The sequence below is a fragment of the Macrobrachium nipponense genome, chromosome 41 (genome assembly GCF_015104395.2).
Source record: "Macrobrachium nipponense isolate FS-2020 chromosome 41, ASM1510439v2, whole genome shotgun sequence".
Classification (NCBI taxonomy): Eukaryota; Metazoa; Arthropoda; class Malacostraca; order Decapoda; family Palaemonidae; genus Macrobrachium; species Macrobrachium nipponense.
The window spans coordinates 34,449,370-34,467,567 of NC_061102.1; the positions used below are offsets into that span (position 1 = coordinate 34,449,370).

The 18,198-nt window shown below is 29.6% G+C and overlaps 1 protein-coding gene across 1 annotated transcript in view; it reads left to right on the forward strand.

Moving 5' to 3' along the window:
- Positions 1–15,535, forward strand: part of LOC135212671 (uncharacterized) — a 31,793-nt gene extending 16,258 nt beyond the window's left edge. Inside the window, exons 2-6 of the mRNA XM_064246325.1 lie at positions 2,239–2,343; positions 2,940–3,072; positions 5,006–5,088; positions 7,961–8,161; positions 14,561–15,535. Coding sequence (XP_064102395.1) covers positions 2,245–2,343; positions 2,940–3,072; positions 5,006–5,088; positions 7,961–8,161; positions 14,561–14,641 — 597 coding nt within the window. The 5' untranslated portion in view covers positions 2,239–2,244 and the 3' untranslated portion in view covers positions 14,642–15,535. The remainder of the gene's footprint in view (positions 1–2,238; positions 2,344–2,939; positions 3,073–5,005; positions 5,089–7,960; positions 8,162–14,560) is intronic.
- The last annotated feature ends 2,663 nt before the right edge of the window (positions 15,536–18,198 follow it).

The window sequence follows — 18,198 nt, forward strand, 5'->3', positions numbered from 1 at the left end:
AGTTTTTAGATAAGCTACTCGCGTTCAAGAATAAGTCCATAGTTCTTGTGCATACATACCATATACACATGTACACATATATGTAATCTGCTTCGGAAGTCGTGACAGGATACTTGCTATCTCCACCAAACTCATCTTAAGGATTCTCTCTCTCTCTCTCTCTCTCTCTCCTTCCTCCTCCTCTCTTCTCTCCCTCTCTCTCATCTCTCTCTCTCCTCTCGTCTCTCTCTCTATCTACTCTCTCGATTTTGTCAGGGAAGAGGTTCCCGCGGCAGTTTGAATCATTGGTATCTTATGCGGGTGGCCACATAAGATTAGCGGGACGGCTCGACCCTCTGCAGTTGCCGCCAAGCGATGTAACATGTTTTAAAATACCGCGGCGGTTCCGGCGCCTTCAACCGAAACAACCCCATTTCCTATATGATTAGGGAGGGAAATGTAACTTGAATGGTTACTTCCCTTTATTGATTATATTGATAACTATGTTGTGAAGTTAGTTCCCGTATTAAGGAACTTTCATTTGTAACCAAGAAATTGTTTAAAGCATATTATCATTGTTAAGTAACTGATATTAGCATAGAAACTTTTAAGTTTTAAGCGACTACATTTATTATCTATTCAGTAAAATATAGAGTTAATTATTCCATATCTGTAATGCATGCTTAACTTAGCAGTTATTTCAGCACCTCTCATTTGTGTACTTTAAGAATGCGTTCATTGTTGGTCTCATTAAAGTCAAACAAATAGACCGAGTTCTTATATGGTCTTAAGTACTTTCCCAGGGGATGAGTTCATCACTGAATTTAAAGTGAATATAAGAAAAGGACCACAATATATAAATAGACCCTCCGACTTGACATGGTCACTAACGTGCAGATGAACTGGCAATCAGTTGCCGAAGTGTTACCTGTTCAGCGGTAGTGGCTACATAAGAATCATTTAATTGGGGAGGTGTTTCGGAAGAGAGCTTTGTGGAATCCCTGTGATCCATTCCATAATATTACTTTTTTTTTAAGAAATGGAAGAAGAGTAGAACGAGTACCCCTCAGATGTGCTATCGGTGTCATGCATTCGACCCCCAAAAACTTAAAGGTGCCAACTATTATGCACTCAGCCACTCAAATAATCCTTGTCCAGCTGCATAGACTTGATGACTATACGATTCCTCAGTGCAGCAGTATCACTTATTTATGAAATATTCGTGGTACTTTGTACTTTATTAATGTTAACAATGAAACAACACTTATTTTTTCTTGTGTTACTTTCTTTTATGTAAAGTTTACCATTAAACCACTTTTGTTTTAAATACCGGTAAATTGTTTTAGTTCAACGTAATTCACTGAGTTATTAATTATACGTCTTATATAATTTGCAATTAATTATCGCTCCTTTGTTTTTCTAAGTATGTTTAAGGAAGTAACCCTATATGCTGTTAGTTTTGCAATAATAAAAAGTTAAAATCCACATTTTTTTTTCACTTCCCCTAAAGTAATAACTATAATGAAAGTAAAAATATATATATATATATATATATATATATATATATATATATATATATATATATATATATATATACATATATATGGATTTTAACCTTTTATCACAAAATTCACTGCCAAGCAAAGAACCAAAAGACCGTTGGGTCATACGTAGTCTATCGTCAAGTTTGACACTTACGATTTCTATTAAAGGCAATTTCCTATTCAAACGTTACTTTGCCAAGAAGTATATCTTTAACTGCTGAGAGTGACGCGTGGGAGGGAAGGAGGGGGGGTGGCGTTTCTGGTGTGGCCATTTGTAGTTTTGACGCTTCTCTCCCGCCCGAGACGTGCCTGCACCCCGACGCTTCCCGCGTCCAGTGTGGCCTTACCCCGACGACATAGTTCATGAATTTGCTTCAGACAAAGCTATTCATGTTTCTGCGTTATTTTTGTAATGAGGCATCTATGGTCGTGAACTACCTTTCTATGATTCGTTTCTGAGGAAATTATCTTTTTGACGAACCTATAGACCTGCCATTTATTTCTTGATTTTTTTTTTTTATGATTAAAGAAAATCGCAGGTTGACTTTTTTTTCTTCTTTTTGAATCAACGATGTTTTCACCAGTATGGATTAGAAATGAGTATCATATCTGTAGGTCCTTCCTTCCTGTTAGTCTCAAGCACTATCGTTACCATTTTAATAAGAAAGCTGACGGATGTCGCACGCTTGAGTTCACACCTTACTCTATTTTTCAGGTAGAGATGTTTCTGGTCAAGACGATGAAGGTCTGGGAACCAAAAACCTGCTGTTGTGGGATCAGCGTGAGGGTTGGCACGCTGGTCATCGGATGGCTGGGTCTGGTAAGAGTTGTATTTTATTGTGATCTTTTCTCAAGTTATCAAGGTTGTGGATTAGAGTGGACGAGTCCTTTAGCGTAAAATTTTGTAAAATGGCGTCTTCTCCCTTGTTTTAAAGGACGAAATTATTGCTTACCCCAACTCCTTTATCTTTACTTGGAATGACCTTGAACTGAAGATTAATGTGCTTCACCATACGTTGAGTTGACAATTTTTAGCTTGTGTATCAGTTGTATTTTACCGATGTTAAAACAAAAAGTTATTGGGGACCAAATGGCCCTGTATTAAGCCGGAATATCCTGTCACTTACAGATATTAAATGCAGTTTAAGGCTTAAAAGTTACAGTAGCAGCTACAAATATCGTATTTATTTTTTTATTCATATATTTTTTACTTTTTGCAAAGGTTGAGAAAGAAAGTATTCAGCTTTACATCTGTCATGCATACAAATGTGATTAAATATGAAACACAGTAGGTTCTACTGTATCCAGTTCATTTTTAAATGTTACCTTCAATTATCTAAGACATTAAAATTCAGTGTTCTGCGTGCATGTGTGTGTTTCTATTTTAATGAATCTCCTTTGATCTTCTTTTTGCAGATAAGTTCGATTTTCTCATTGCTGTCATGGCTTCGATTTGTGCAGATTTCCTATGATGACTTTGCTAAAGTTTGCAAGGAAGCTGCAAATGAGATTCAACAGCCTATTGATGTCGATGTTTGCGCAACTGCAGGTATGTTTCAACATTCCAAACTCATTACTCATGTGGTGCTCTGTAAGCATTGCATAAGGTTCTTTGCTGCGTCCCTTCGGCCCCTAATGCAACCCTTTTCTTTTCCTCCATCTTACTTTCCACCCTCTCCTAGCAGTAGATTAATAGTGCAACTGCGCCTATCAAACATTTACTGTCAATTTCCATTTCCACGCTGAATGACCTCATAGGTCTCAGTGCTTGGCATTTGGCCTCACGATCAAGATTTGACAAGGTAGTCCTGCTCTAGCGACAAGTTTGGGACACGTCGGCGCATTTGAGGCCACTGACTTGACACTAAAGCCGTGTGACGTCATTCTACCTTACACCAAAGGCATTGCCGTGGAAATGTGTGGTTCCGTAGGCAATATCCCTCTCATATATTGAGAAATTATCAAAGACTCCAATGATGAATTACCATAATTTACACAGTAGGTGAAATTATTATTAATATAATTTTTTTCTGTTTTTGCCCGCTTTCGTAAACCACCAAAATTTCTGTTAAAAAGTAACCGCTCGTTCGCGTCTTAGTGATATCGTTGTTGTGATATTGACTTCAAAATGGTTTATTGTAGCATACTTGGGTGCATTGCGAGTGATAGGGGAACACAAAAGCTCGTTTAATTTCCGAAGTGTCCCGAGTTAAGGAAAATCTCCACTCACACATGCTGAAGGTCAGATAAGAGACTGAGTTAGTGTAGACATCAAGGGATTCATGGGCTGCAAGCATTGTAGTTCTGCTCAGTAGATGGAGATGTAAGGTTTGAACTTAACATGTACTGTAGCACATGTTTTAGCATTAAGTGCAGATCCGGAAATCAGAGCAAGGGGGAGGGGGGGAGGTCTGGAAAACAAAAATTGGAGCGGCCTGGTTTGGATGACCAATAAAAATAGACCTGCTAGGGCTAGAATATAAAAAATCAAAGATGAACAGCGTCTGAATAAAAAAAAATTGGATAAGGTGGATTTGGATGATAAAAAGTTACTGAAAATAGATGTTCTGTTTTAGCTGTGTGATTTGGACGTCTTTGCCTTAGCTTGATCTGAAAGCCACTGCACACACACACACACACACACACACACACACACAACATCCTAAGGATTTTTAGCTTTAGTGTATATACTTTAGTTCTTGTTATGGATGCCTTTGTTGAAATTGATATAAAGTAGCAAAAGTGCAAAAAATGGCTGGTGTAGCAAACTTTTGCCACAGGACTGTAACCTAGTATAAATGGCTGTTGAAATTGCCTTCTCAAAATATGCAATCATACTTGGAATTGGTTGATTATTTAATAAATATCATTTGTTATATTAAGTTCTTATTTCATACACAGAGTAGTAGGATGCATTAAAGCAGCCTTTATCGCTTCTAACTTGACAACCAAATCCCTCATGATTGATAGCAGATGGTACAGTCAGTCATTAAGTTAAAAAAAAAAAAAAAAAAATCTGGCGCAACATTGCGCCTATTCGATTTCTTCAGCATGGACATTCACATGAACTACAAAATTGCATATGTCCAAAATCATAGTCACCACTGCTATAGCTTGATATTTTTTATATTGCATTTCAAAGTGTAACAAGGGCAATTATACCCATGTTTACAACATTAAACTGTCACTCCGATGCATTTCTGTGATGTCACAGATTATGGTCGATTACATAAAATACACGGATCTGGGCATTGGACTACCTGTCGTATTTATCGTGTTTGGAATAAATTCTATAGTTAATTCAATATTCATCCTTTCATTACGTGTACAACCCTCTTGATAATTTAATCCAGTGATTTAGTTAGTAATTTGTCTTAGACCTCTGGATTTTACTGTGATTGAGATGTTATAGCCCTTCGCTTTGATGCAAACACATCATTTTAAGTAGCGTTTTGAGTTTTAAGCACTTGTGTTTTTTGCAGCTGTTTCTATAATTGCTGTCAGCGGTGTGTGCAGTGGACTGTTTGTCATCATCAGTGCTCTCCTTTTAGTAGGCGTTAACAAGGTGAGTGACTGGAAGCACTGGTTGTACCGCATATACCATACGTACTTTGTAAACTGAATTGCTCAGTTTTCAGAACAATTAATTTACTGTATTACTCTCGTGACCCTTGTATTTTGTCGTGTTGATGATAATGATTATTGATTTGTTTACACGATTTATCTGTTGAGAATGGCTTCCTTCCACCACCACCACCTTCTGTTTCCTTTTTCTTTCCTGTAGATTCTCTCACTTGATGAAATTGTGGAAACGTGAAAACGTATGTAAGAAATATTTTAAATATTTTTAATCAGGTTTCACAATGTTGATCAGTTTGTACAAGTCTGTAAAAGAATAAAATATAAATGGTCCAAAGGAAATTCCGGCAGGCATCTGTATGCAGAATACACAAACAGAAATTTCCCAATGATGACTGCAAATGTAGCCGGTTAACTGGGGAAATATTCTTTTCCTTAAACAACAACAATCAAGTTACTTGAGCAGTTTCAAGCTTGACGTACATGCACCTAAACTCATGAGCGTTTACAAGGAATTAAAGTATTAAATAAATCAGGTGCAGAGGTGAAAACACGAAACACACAGCAGATTTCATTGCAGACAAGCTAATCTGCATGTACCCTTGATTTTGAATGCATGTATCTGCCATGCTGAAGTGAAGTTAATGTTAGAGTTTTAACATTGCTGGAATTAATATGCATTTTCTATGATAACTAACAGCTGTTTTCTTTGAATGGGAAGTAGACAGAAGCATATAAAAGTATTCATACCCATTTTGTTACATCAAGTCTTTAGAATACCAAAGAGTTATGAGAAATCAGAAATCCAAAAGAAACTTAAAATTTTGAGAAACTAGCCTTTATAAAAAAAATATTTTCAGGGATGCCTGAGAGTTTTGAGGAAAAATATTAGATTCTATATAGGGAGAATTTGTACTTCCTATGTTCCTGATTTTTTTAAACCAGTGTGGAAGTCCATTTTAAAGTAGGCAAACAGAACTCCAGCTTTATTGTGCTGGTTGTGGCGTTTAAAGATCTGCCCTGTTGCCAATTTTACAAAAACGACTGATACGTGTGTGACAGACCTTTGAATGTCTTTGAGACAAGCTCTGAGGCTGTAATTATAAGATTATAGGGGCTTTTCATTTCCAGGTAGTACTTTAATCTCCTTCCTATTCTGCCCTGCTCTCTCTCTCTCTCTCTCTCTCTCTCTCTCTCTCTCTCTCTCTCTCTCTCTCTCTCTCTCTCTCTCTCTCTCTCTCTCTCTCTCTCCTAAATCTTACAGCTGTCCAATCGAGAGTTTTTTTATGGGATTACATAGGCCCTCCACTCGCCTTTTCATCTGAGGTATGCGTGAAGGAGTTGTAAAGGCAAACACAGGTGTCCTGTAAACAGATTGCTGAATAAGGAGCTTTTGGGCCAAAACAAGCATAATATTGCTACCATTTTATGACCACACATATCGATCAATACACAGAGATAGGATAAGATCATTGGTTAATTCTGGTGACATTTTAACCTATGTTATACTTCATGTGCATAGTCTGGTTTCTTATGGCCTTCAACCCGTTGTTTATCAATTTCAGTCGGTAGATCTGGGCAATAACTCTGCCTTGGGTATTTCTATTTTAATCACAGTTTCCTATCGTATTTGGGTATTTACCATGATTTTTGAGGGGTCGACCGTAATTAACCCCCATGGGCTAGTACTAAACATGGCTAAATACATTTGACCCCCCAACAATCCCTAGTGGCTGTCGTACTCGCAGGAATGTTCCTTGCAGTATGTGCGGAGTTATTCCCTAGAATTGCCTTTCAGTTTATTAGTGTTCTTTGTGTAATACAGGTGGTCTATTTCTTTGAGCATTGTTTTCCTACAAACGTCACCTGCATCTCGGACAAACACACAGCTTTTCCTCTGCATTCATTCTGTACATAATCAATCACTAATCTTGTGCCACACCTCTGTATTGGCCGATGGATGTGGTCGTAAATCATTGGCAGTTTAAGTTGTTTTTGACCCCACAGCTATCTTTTTACATCATTGTAATTAACATAATCCACATCAGTTATTACTACTATGTTATATGCTTAAAATGTGTTATGAGTTATTCATGCTCACTCTGCTGTGGCCAGTTTCTTGTACTTTTTACAAGCATTGGGATAAAGCAGTCAGTAGGATTGTACAGTTGCCTGGTCAGCATTTTGCTTTTTGAACTTGCTATCTAATTGCTGTGAACTTACTCTTTCAAAATGCTGATTGCTATTTTCAGTAGACAAAGTAAAAATCCTCTTGGCATTTACATCAGCTTCACAGATATTTTATAAAGTCAAATAGACCATGACTTTATTTTCAGTTGAAGGAAACCAAGGTAACTTTGACTATAACATGATATAACCGATATAGTAAAATTGAGAGTGCATGGAATACAGATACAAAAGCTCTCCCAGACGATTGATGGCCAAGATCCACATCAAGTTATTTTTGCTCCTATTTTGCTTTGTAGCATCAATGAAATCAAAATGTGTCATGACTGACACGAATTAATGCTTTTTTTTCAGAACTTTAAAAGTTGAAAGAAACCAGTGGCAGATTCATCTCGTATTTTTGTCATTTCATCGCCAGTTATTTATTTTTCCAAATACAAAGTAGTCAAGAAACTGCACAGTATTGAAGCTGCTGTAGAATGGATAAACACGAGAGGGCATTCTCTCTCTCTCTCTCTCTCTCTCTCTCTCTCTCTCTCTCTCTCTCTCTCTCTCTCTCTCTCTCTCTCTCTCTCTCTCTCCTAGATTCATATATGTGTACCTCAATACAATAATCTTTTCACCCTCCTTTAATGCCAACATGTACTGAAGTAACCTCCTCACCTTTTCAGAACAAGCCAACACTGATCCTTCCCTTCATTGTGATTCATGGAATCGAGATTGTCTTGTCCTGCCTCTTCATTTTGCTGGGATTCGTTCTCCTTATCCATGAAGGCGTTGCCGTTATAGCTTTCATATTCCTCTTGGTTACCGGAATGGCCCTTGCTGTGGAGGTGTACTTGTTCTTGGTTGTTCGTGCCTGCTACAACGAGGTAAGTTTTAAATTCAATACCGGAGTTAATGTTAATGAATGGGTTTATGGCATGAATAGGAAGTGGGTATAGTTCACCATAATTTTTTCTACCTAGAGAGAGTGTACAGTAAATTTATAGCTAAAAACCGCCGCTATTTTAGAATTTTATAGCTGAAAACTGCCGCTATTCTACAAAATAACAGTTTTCCCTGAGTTGAGGAGGTATGTTGATTGCATGGTCTAGGTAATACCGTGGTTGTTCGTACAAATTGTACAAAATACGATGTGCTCGCGTAAGTATGTGCACACATTCTGGCTAAATGCTGTCATACATTCAACCAGCCTTATAGGCTTATCTAATAATTAATTACTATTTCTTGTAGTTAACAACCATTTAATGTTTCAATGACCACCCCTCGGCAAAACACTTGCAAGGACAGCAGGAAGTAGTATAACTTAAATCGTATTGGCTGTTTGCTGATGTTAGTAAACAATGTGCTCATTTGCTTCGTTGCGTCAGTCTTTTACTTTTTAAAAACTAGTAGCTCATTCTCATTCTCAGTGGTTAGGGGACTTTCATAAATCTTCTTCATCGATCACGCATTGAAGAAGCAAAAAATCAAGAAGGTTGTAATTGTGGCTGAAGAAGTGAATACGTATAGTTGACGCTGCAAAATGTTTTGATCAGATGAAAAGCCGAAAATACTTCCGATTGACGAATCATATTATGCTTCCTTTGAAATTTGTTTGTACGTGTATGTAAAGTAAGCTGCATTTTGAACCAAGCTTTTTTAATTTACAAATTGGGTCTTCAAACCATGCTTTATTTAGCAACTAATAGTAATGTCAGCAAAACACAGTCCGCTTAATTATTTTGTGGAAAAACTTTACTGAATGCAATGGCACATAGTCATTGCGCTATACAATTATTCATGTCTTTTATAATGAGATTAATGATAACTTGCTATATATAACTGAATAAAGTACAATAAGTTATATTATCATTATATTATCAAGTTTTTAGGTACTAATCTATTCTTTTGATTTTTGAAATGGATACTGTTCAAGTTTCAGACTAAGTTTTCAAACAGTGAACTAATACTACTTTCAGAAAATTCATATATGTATGTATGTAATGTAATGTAATATATATATATATATATATATATATATATATATATATATATATATATATATATAATAAAAGGAGCCCATAAAAAAACCAAAATATAGAGAGAAAAGTACTATATTTCAGAGACTGCTGTCTCTCTCTTCAGGTATATGAATGAGAAAAGTTTACAGAAAAGGTGGTATTTATACCAAGAGATCCATCCACAGGTAAGCCAATTTAGGTCACCCCCGCTGATAATCTTCCTTTAGTCGTCTTAAGCATTGGTTGAATGAAAACCTTGTCGATCACATCTGAAATCCATGCTCCTTTTGAGATGTTCATTACCTGCCTCTCCTTTATTAAGGCCGATTTCATCATTTGACTCTTGTACCAGCAGTTGCTGCTATAAATTATACGTGACAAATTCCAGTTTATTCTATGGTTATGTTCATTTATATGGTTGAAAATAGCCGAGTTCTGTTGTCCGTACCTAACTGACCGTTTGTGTTTTATTAATTTCTGGGGAAGTGATTTAACTGTGAATCCAATGTAAGATTGGTCACAGTCCTGGCATGGGATATCATAAACCTCTGTTTCCTTGGGGAATGTCTTTTGTTGGACGTTAATCAGGGATTTGGCTAAGGTGTTAGGGTAAGTAAATGCAAAAGGGTTAGATTTTCCGAGAGTCTGAGTCACTGTCTTAATGCTGTCCAAGTAAGGAATTTTTATTTTATTGTTGGGTGTCTTTGGTCTTGTTTTGAGGGGGGTCTGTAGAAAATTGTTTGCTTTGTGAATTGCTTTCTCAGTTGCATGTCAGGATACTTTAAAGACGAAAATTGCTTACGAATTAGTTCAAATTATTTTTCTAGGAAATCTGGGTAACAAATTTGTAAGGCTCTTAAGAACAGATTGCTGGCTACACCTATATATATATATATATATATATATATATATATATATATATATATATATTTATATTATATATATATATAATATATATATATATATATATATATATATATATATATATATTATAATATATATAGAGATATATATATATATGATATACTATATATTGAGATAGATATAATATATTTTATATATATATTATATATATCTCTATATATATATATATATATATATATATATATATATATATATATATATATAGATATAATATATATATTTATTTTATTTATATATATAGTATATATAGATATATATTATATTATATATAGATTATATCTTATATATATATATATATATATATATATATATATATATATATATAGATATATATATATATATATAGATATATATATATATATATATATATATATTTATATATATATATATATATATATAGATATATATAGAGATAATATATATATATATAATATATAGATGATATATATATATATCTAGTATTATATATAGTTATTATTATTATATATTATTTTTATATAGTATATTTATGTAGTTAAATAAGTATTAATTATCGATGATTATATATATTATATATATTGTATATAATTATATAATATATATATAATATATTAGATCGTATATATCTATATATATAATATCTATATGAGATATATTATATATATAGTACTATATATAATATATAGATCATATCTTTATGATTAATATATATATATAGATAATAATTCTATATATATATATTTTATATATATATATATATATATATATATATATATATATATATTTATATATATAGTAATATATATATATATATTATATATATATAATGTATATAAATATATATATAATTATATATATATCTATATAGTATATAATATATAATAATATTTTATATATTTGTAATATTATATATATATTTATATTATATATATATAATATATATATTGTATATTTATTATTATAATATAATATTATATATTATATATATATATATATATATATTCTTATATTTATATATATAATAATTATATTATTTATAATATTATATATTGTATATAGTAATATTATATATATATATATATATATATGTAATATATTATTATATATACATATATATACACACATAGCTATATATATATAATATATATATATATATATATTATAATATTATATTATATATTATATATATATATTATATAATATATATATATAATATTATATTTATCTATATATAACTATATAGACAATATTTATACATATATATACATACATAGATATTATACCTATATATACACATATAGTATTATAACATTATATATTATATATACATATATATATATATATTATACATTATATATATATATAATATATATAGATATATATACATATATATGTAATTATATATATATTGTTATATATACATATATAATAAATTATATATATATATATATATACATATATCTATAGATATATATATATGTATATACATATTATATATATATATACATATATTATATATACATATATATATATATACATATTATATATACATATATATATCATATAATTAATATACAATATATAATTATATTATATATATATATATATATACATATATAGACATATATTATACATAAAATATATAATTACATATAGAATATATCATATATATATATAATATATATATATATATATATATAGGTGAAGTATAAGAACATAGATAATATAGATATAATATTTACATAATATATACTCTATATATAACATATATATATATAGATCATTAATATATTATAATACATATATAATTATACATTATATATTATTACATATTATATGTAACATATATACATATATATAACATATATATATATACATATATGTATATACATATATATGAGACATATATATATATATATATATACATTATATATATATAATGTATATATCATATATATATAGACATATTTATACATATATCTATATATACTACATATATATTTCTATATTATATATATATAATATATATACATATTATATATAATATACATATATAATATATCCAGAGATATATACCTAAGATTATACACTATACAATAGGATATATATATATATATATATATATATATAGATATAGATATTATAATATAATAAATACATAGATATATCTATATATATATTAATATAGATATGATATATATAGAGCAATATATAGATGATATATTAGAGATATAGTATATAATATTAGAATACATATATTCTATAAATATATATAGATATATATATATAGATATATATAGAGAGCTATATAAGATATATATATATATATACACATATATATATAAAATAGATATATATAGATATATATAGATATCATATATATCTATGAGATATATATACATATATATTAGATATACAGTAGAGATATACATTATCTAATACATATATAGACATATATAGATATATACATGTATATATACATATATAGATTATCATATCTACAATCATATATATACAATACTATAAGACATATATATATAATATATCTATATATATAAATTATATATGTATACATATAGTAATACATATCATATACTATCAATATACATATAATATATATATATCACATATATATACATATATATAATATTATATACATATATATATATACTATACATATATTATAATATATATCTATTATCTAATACTATATATATTATATATAAACATAAATTATATATAGACATATATATTATACCTATATATTAACATATATATTCTACATATATTATTACCTATATATATTATATTATTATATATATATATACATATATATACATATATATATACATAATATAATATACATAATAAAATATATATAACATATATAGATATATATTATATATATATAATATATATATAACATAATAACATATATTATACATTATATATTCATATATATACATAAATATATATCATATATATATATATATACATATATATATATACATATATATATACTACAGTCTATATATACATATATATTCCATATATAACAATATATATACGATATATATATACATATCTAATATACATTATATATACCGCTAAATATATATATATATACAGATATATATATACATATATATATACATATATATATATACATAGATATTATACATGAATATATATATACATATATATATTATATATATATATTATATATATATATACTATATATATATATATATACATATATATATATATCATATATTATATACATATATGTATATACATTTATATATATATATATATTTATATATATATATTATATATATATATACATATATTATACTATATATATACATATATATATAACATATGTATATATACATATATAGATTATACATGGGATACATATATACATATATACAACCATATAGTATATACTACTATTATATATATATACATGTATATAAAGCATAATATTATATACATATATATTACATACTACTAATATATATACATATATTATATATATATATTATATTATATATATATATAGTATATAATATATAATACATATATATATACAATAAAATTATATATAATATATATTAATATACATATATCATTATACATTTATATATAATATACATATACATATTATACTCTACAATCTATACATATATATATATTATACATAATATAATATATAGTATATTATCATATATATCATATAGATATATACATTATATATATCATATATAACATTAAGTAATATATAATAAATATATATATACATATATTTGTATAAAATTTAAAAAAAATTCTACTACATGATATATATACACATTATATATATGTATAATATTATATATATATATAGATATATATTATATATATATATAATTACATATATACTACATATATATATACATACATATATATTAATATACATACATATCTATATACATTATAATATATACATTACATATTATAAATCAACTATTATCTACATACATATATACAATATTATATACATATACACACAGCACACATACATACACATACACGCACACACACATACACATTATATATAATGATATAATATTATCTATATATATATATATATATAATATATTATTATATTACCCACATAATATTATAGATACACATACACAACGCACATACACACCTATATACATATATATTATTTATACATATATATATATATATATATATGTATATTGTATAGATTTTATTAAGGTACGGTATATGTATGGAATTATGCTATATTTAACCAAACATCTCGGAATGGCTTGCATTATAGAGTAAAAAGAAAAAATTTTTCTCTTTCAGGTAAAACAACATGTAGAGTGCATGGGCAATGACAGTAACATCCCCTACATGGAAAAGACAGACATTCTCTACAAGATCTAGACGTGAAGTGATGAAAAGCCGAGTTCAAGGAAATGAGAAGTTGATTGGCTTTTGAGTTATGTTAGGTTGTGATTGTGGGAACTTGCCTTAATAAACTAGACAAAGGAAGCCTTTTTCTGAGACAGTATTAGTTAGGAAATTGGTATGTAGTTCTAGAAACATTATTCACTATGGATTAGTCACGTTAGTGTAGAATATAAAACTTTTATTTCTTAACATACTACACATGTATCGTGCTTTTTTTGGATTTGTTGTATATTACTTTATAAGCAAATTAAGAACTACAAAACTAAAGAATGATTAAGGAACTAAATATATATTTATTTATGTATAAACCGTTGGTTGAAATCAATGAAATAACGTTAATTATCAAGAAAAATATATGTATCTTGAAATCCATAAGTTTTAAATTTTGGGAACATTTTGCACAGGTTTAAATATTGTAATAGATATCCAGCTTCATTGTCTGTGTTTGGAGCAACAAATAGTACCTTACATCTATCCATCTATCCTGGACCTTTGTTTTATGCATATGATTATGGTAAGTTCTGGATGCGTCTTTTGTTCCATATCTTTATTCATGTTTGGATTCAGTATAGAAGTCAGGCTGGGCCTTACTTCCTCCTTTATATAATATCTCAAAATGTGATCCAAGTCAGAATTTCATTACTTGAATACTATATGCATTGTAAGCATTCATGAAAACAGTTAATCTGTAACCTTTCCTTAATTATTAGTCATAAACATAACATTAATTGCTTTGTATTTACTATGATAGATATTGACAGTATGAACTGATGAACTGAAAGCCTATGGTTGTGGCATTCCTTTAGTATCTGCATGAAGGCATTAGTTTTCTTTTCTAACCCTCTGCACTGTTTATTGTGGAATGTTTTCACACCACTGTATGTGCATTTAGGACTTGGAATACACCATTTTATAATATATATATATATATATATATATTATATATATATATATATATATATCATATATATATATATATATATATATATATATATATATATATATATATCTTATATATATTATATATATATATATATATATATTATATCTATATATATTCTATATATATATATATATATAAATAGATATATATATATATATATATATATATATATATATATATATATATATCTCCTAACCACTATACTTGTTTACATTAGCAGGTATGAAATATAGTCACTAAAGGTGTCTATGTAGGTTTCTGATATGAGAATTATGTGCCATGTTTAGTACTTCAACAAAAACTGATTCTGCACCTGTATTCAGTGTACACGAACAAATGATTCCGCCCCTATGTGCAGGGTACAAGAATAACTGAATCTGCACCTACATGCAGTGTACACGAATAATTGATTCCGCCCCTATGTGCAGGTACACGAATAACTTTTCTGCTCCTATATACAGTGTACACAAGTAACTGATTCTGCTCCTGTATGCAGGGTACTACACAAATAACTAACTAGCGCCTCAGTGGCGTGGTTGGTTTGGGGTTTGCTTCTCACCTCGGTGGTCGTTTGCTTCTCACCTCGGTGGTCGCGGGTTCAATTCTTGGCCATTCCGTTAAGGAGTGAGAGATGTGTATTTCTGGTGATAAAATTCACAATCGACGTGGTTCGGAAGTCACGTAAAGCAGTTGGTCCCGTTGCTGAATAACCACTTGGTTCCATGCAATGTAAAAACACCATACAAACAAACAATACACAAATAACTAATGCTACTCCAGTATGCAAGATACACAGTTTGCTGTCTATTACTGTTGCCTCTGTGATGTATTTTTTAGGCTGGTCAGGTACATTTTCTCACACTATGTATGGAGATGTTTCTTTGCAACTAGAGCATAATTTGACTTGATGTGGCATGCCTGATAATAGAATGGGCGGCTGGGTTTTTTCCAACTGTCGAATGTTAATATACAGTATACTCATTCCCACTTTCCATCTACCAAATGGCACATGACTATGTAATGTATATAATCATAAGAATTTATTTGTTAATGTAATTATTACAATCAATACTTGAAAGTTTTCTTTTTGTTACTTTTAGACCAAGTAGTACATTGGAAATAATCTTTGTACAATGCTGATGCCTTTCTACTATCTTGATGTGGTTTTGTTTTGTAATGGAATGTATTCAAATAAATGTGTATTTCATCTAATTTTTGTGTTCCTCAATTTTGTTTACTATTCACATTGTCTCCTCTCCACAGGATAAGATATTGAGCTGAAAGAAGAAAAAGCAAATGTTTTTAAACTTGAAGTACTTCTAGACTCCAGCAAATGAGCAGCTTGCTGTGAAGGGATTAAAATCAAGGCAAATTAAGAGGAAAACATGAGATCAAACATAATAGGATTAAAAAAAAAAACTGATATAACCAATAGCTGTTGAAGTAAGCGAGTGCTTCTGTTAGTTCTGAAGTTAAAAGAAAAGGCCGTCCAATGAAGTAAATAAAACTAAGATATGATAAATATCGATGTAAATTGTTTGCTCCTTTTCATTTCCTGAAAGGAAAGCACGAAAATGCCTAGAATCTAGCAATTGTTAGGCTGAGCCCACAAGATCGACCTTGCGGGGTGTGTGGATGCTTTGCAACCCTATAACAAACCGATTAAAAGCTGACCTCTTGGTTTTTTCATGAAAATGGTCACAATTATTCTTTAAGGTAGTTCACTGCCAACATCTGACGCTGGAAAGCAGTTTTTTTTAAAGAAGTCTACAATGATTTTATTATAAAGGCTAACTAATACATTTAATGATATGAAAGAAGTTGATGCATCACAGCTGACTCAAACAGAAACTTGAATCCGTATGCCGCATACATCTTGACAGATAAAAGAAAAAAAAAATAGAATACACATTACTTAAGGTCCTTTGCAGCATCCCTTGGTCCCTAGCTGCAACTACTTTCATTCCTTTTTTGTAACTCCGTTTATATTCTCTCTTCCATCTTACTGTACACCCTCATAACAATTGGATCATAGTGCAACTGTGAGGTTTTCCCACTGTAAGACCTTTCAAACCTTATACTGTCAATTTCTGTTTCAGCGCTGAATGTCCATAGTTGCCAGAGTACTTGGCATAAAGCCAAAAATCTATTAAGTCAAAATCAATAATCTGTATCTACAGTTGGATGGTCAAACAAGTTTCATAACACACTTAACATGACTGTCCAACGGATGACAAATCTATACGTGGATAAAGATCTGATAATGCTAGGGTGACCTGACATATGCCACTCGCCCCCATTTCGAATCTGTCCCCCAAAAATCAACCTTCGTGCCATTTGCTAATGTCTCCTTTTATGGAATTTGCCCGTCATGTGTTCCCCATGGTATATGCAAATCTTAATAAAATGCTAATTATTCAAAGATAAAATCTAAATAAAGATATGTTTTCTCGACACATCTAAGGCTTTTGCAGCAGCATAGTGGTTTATGTACATTTTTATACTTTAAAAGTTTTTTTTTTTATACTGTCAAAGCATATATTTTACTATATTGAAAGTAACACTTGCTCTGAGTAAATGTTGACTG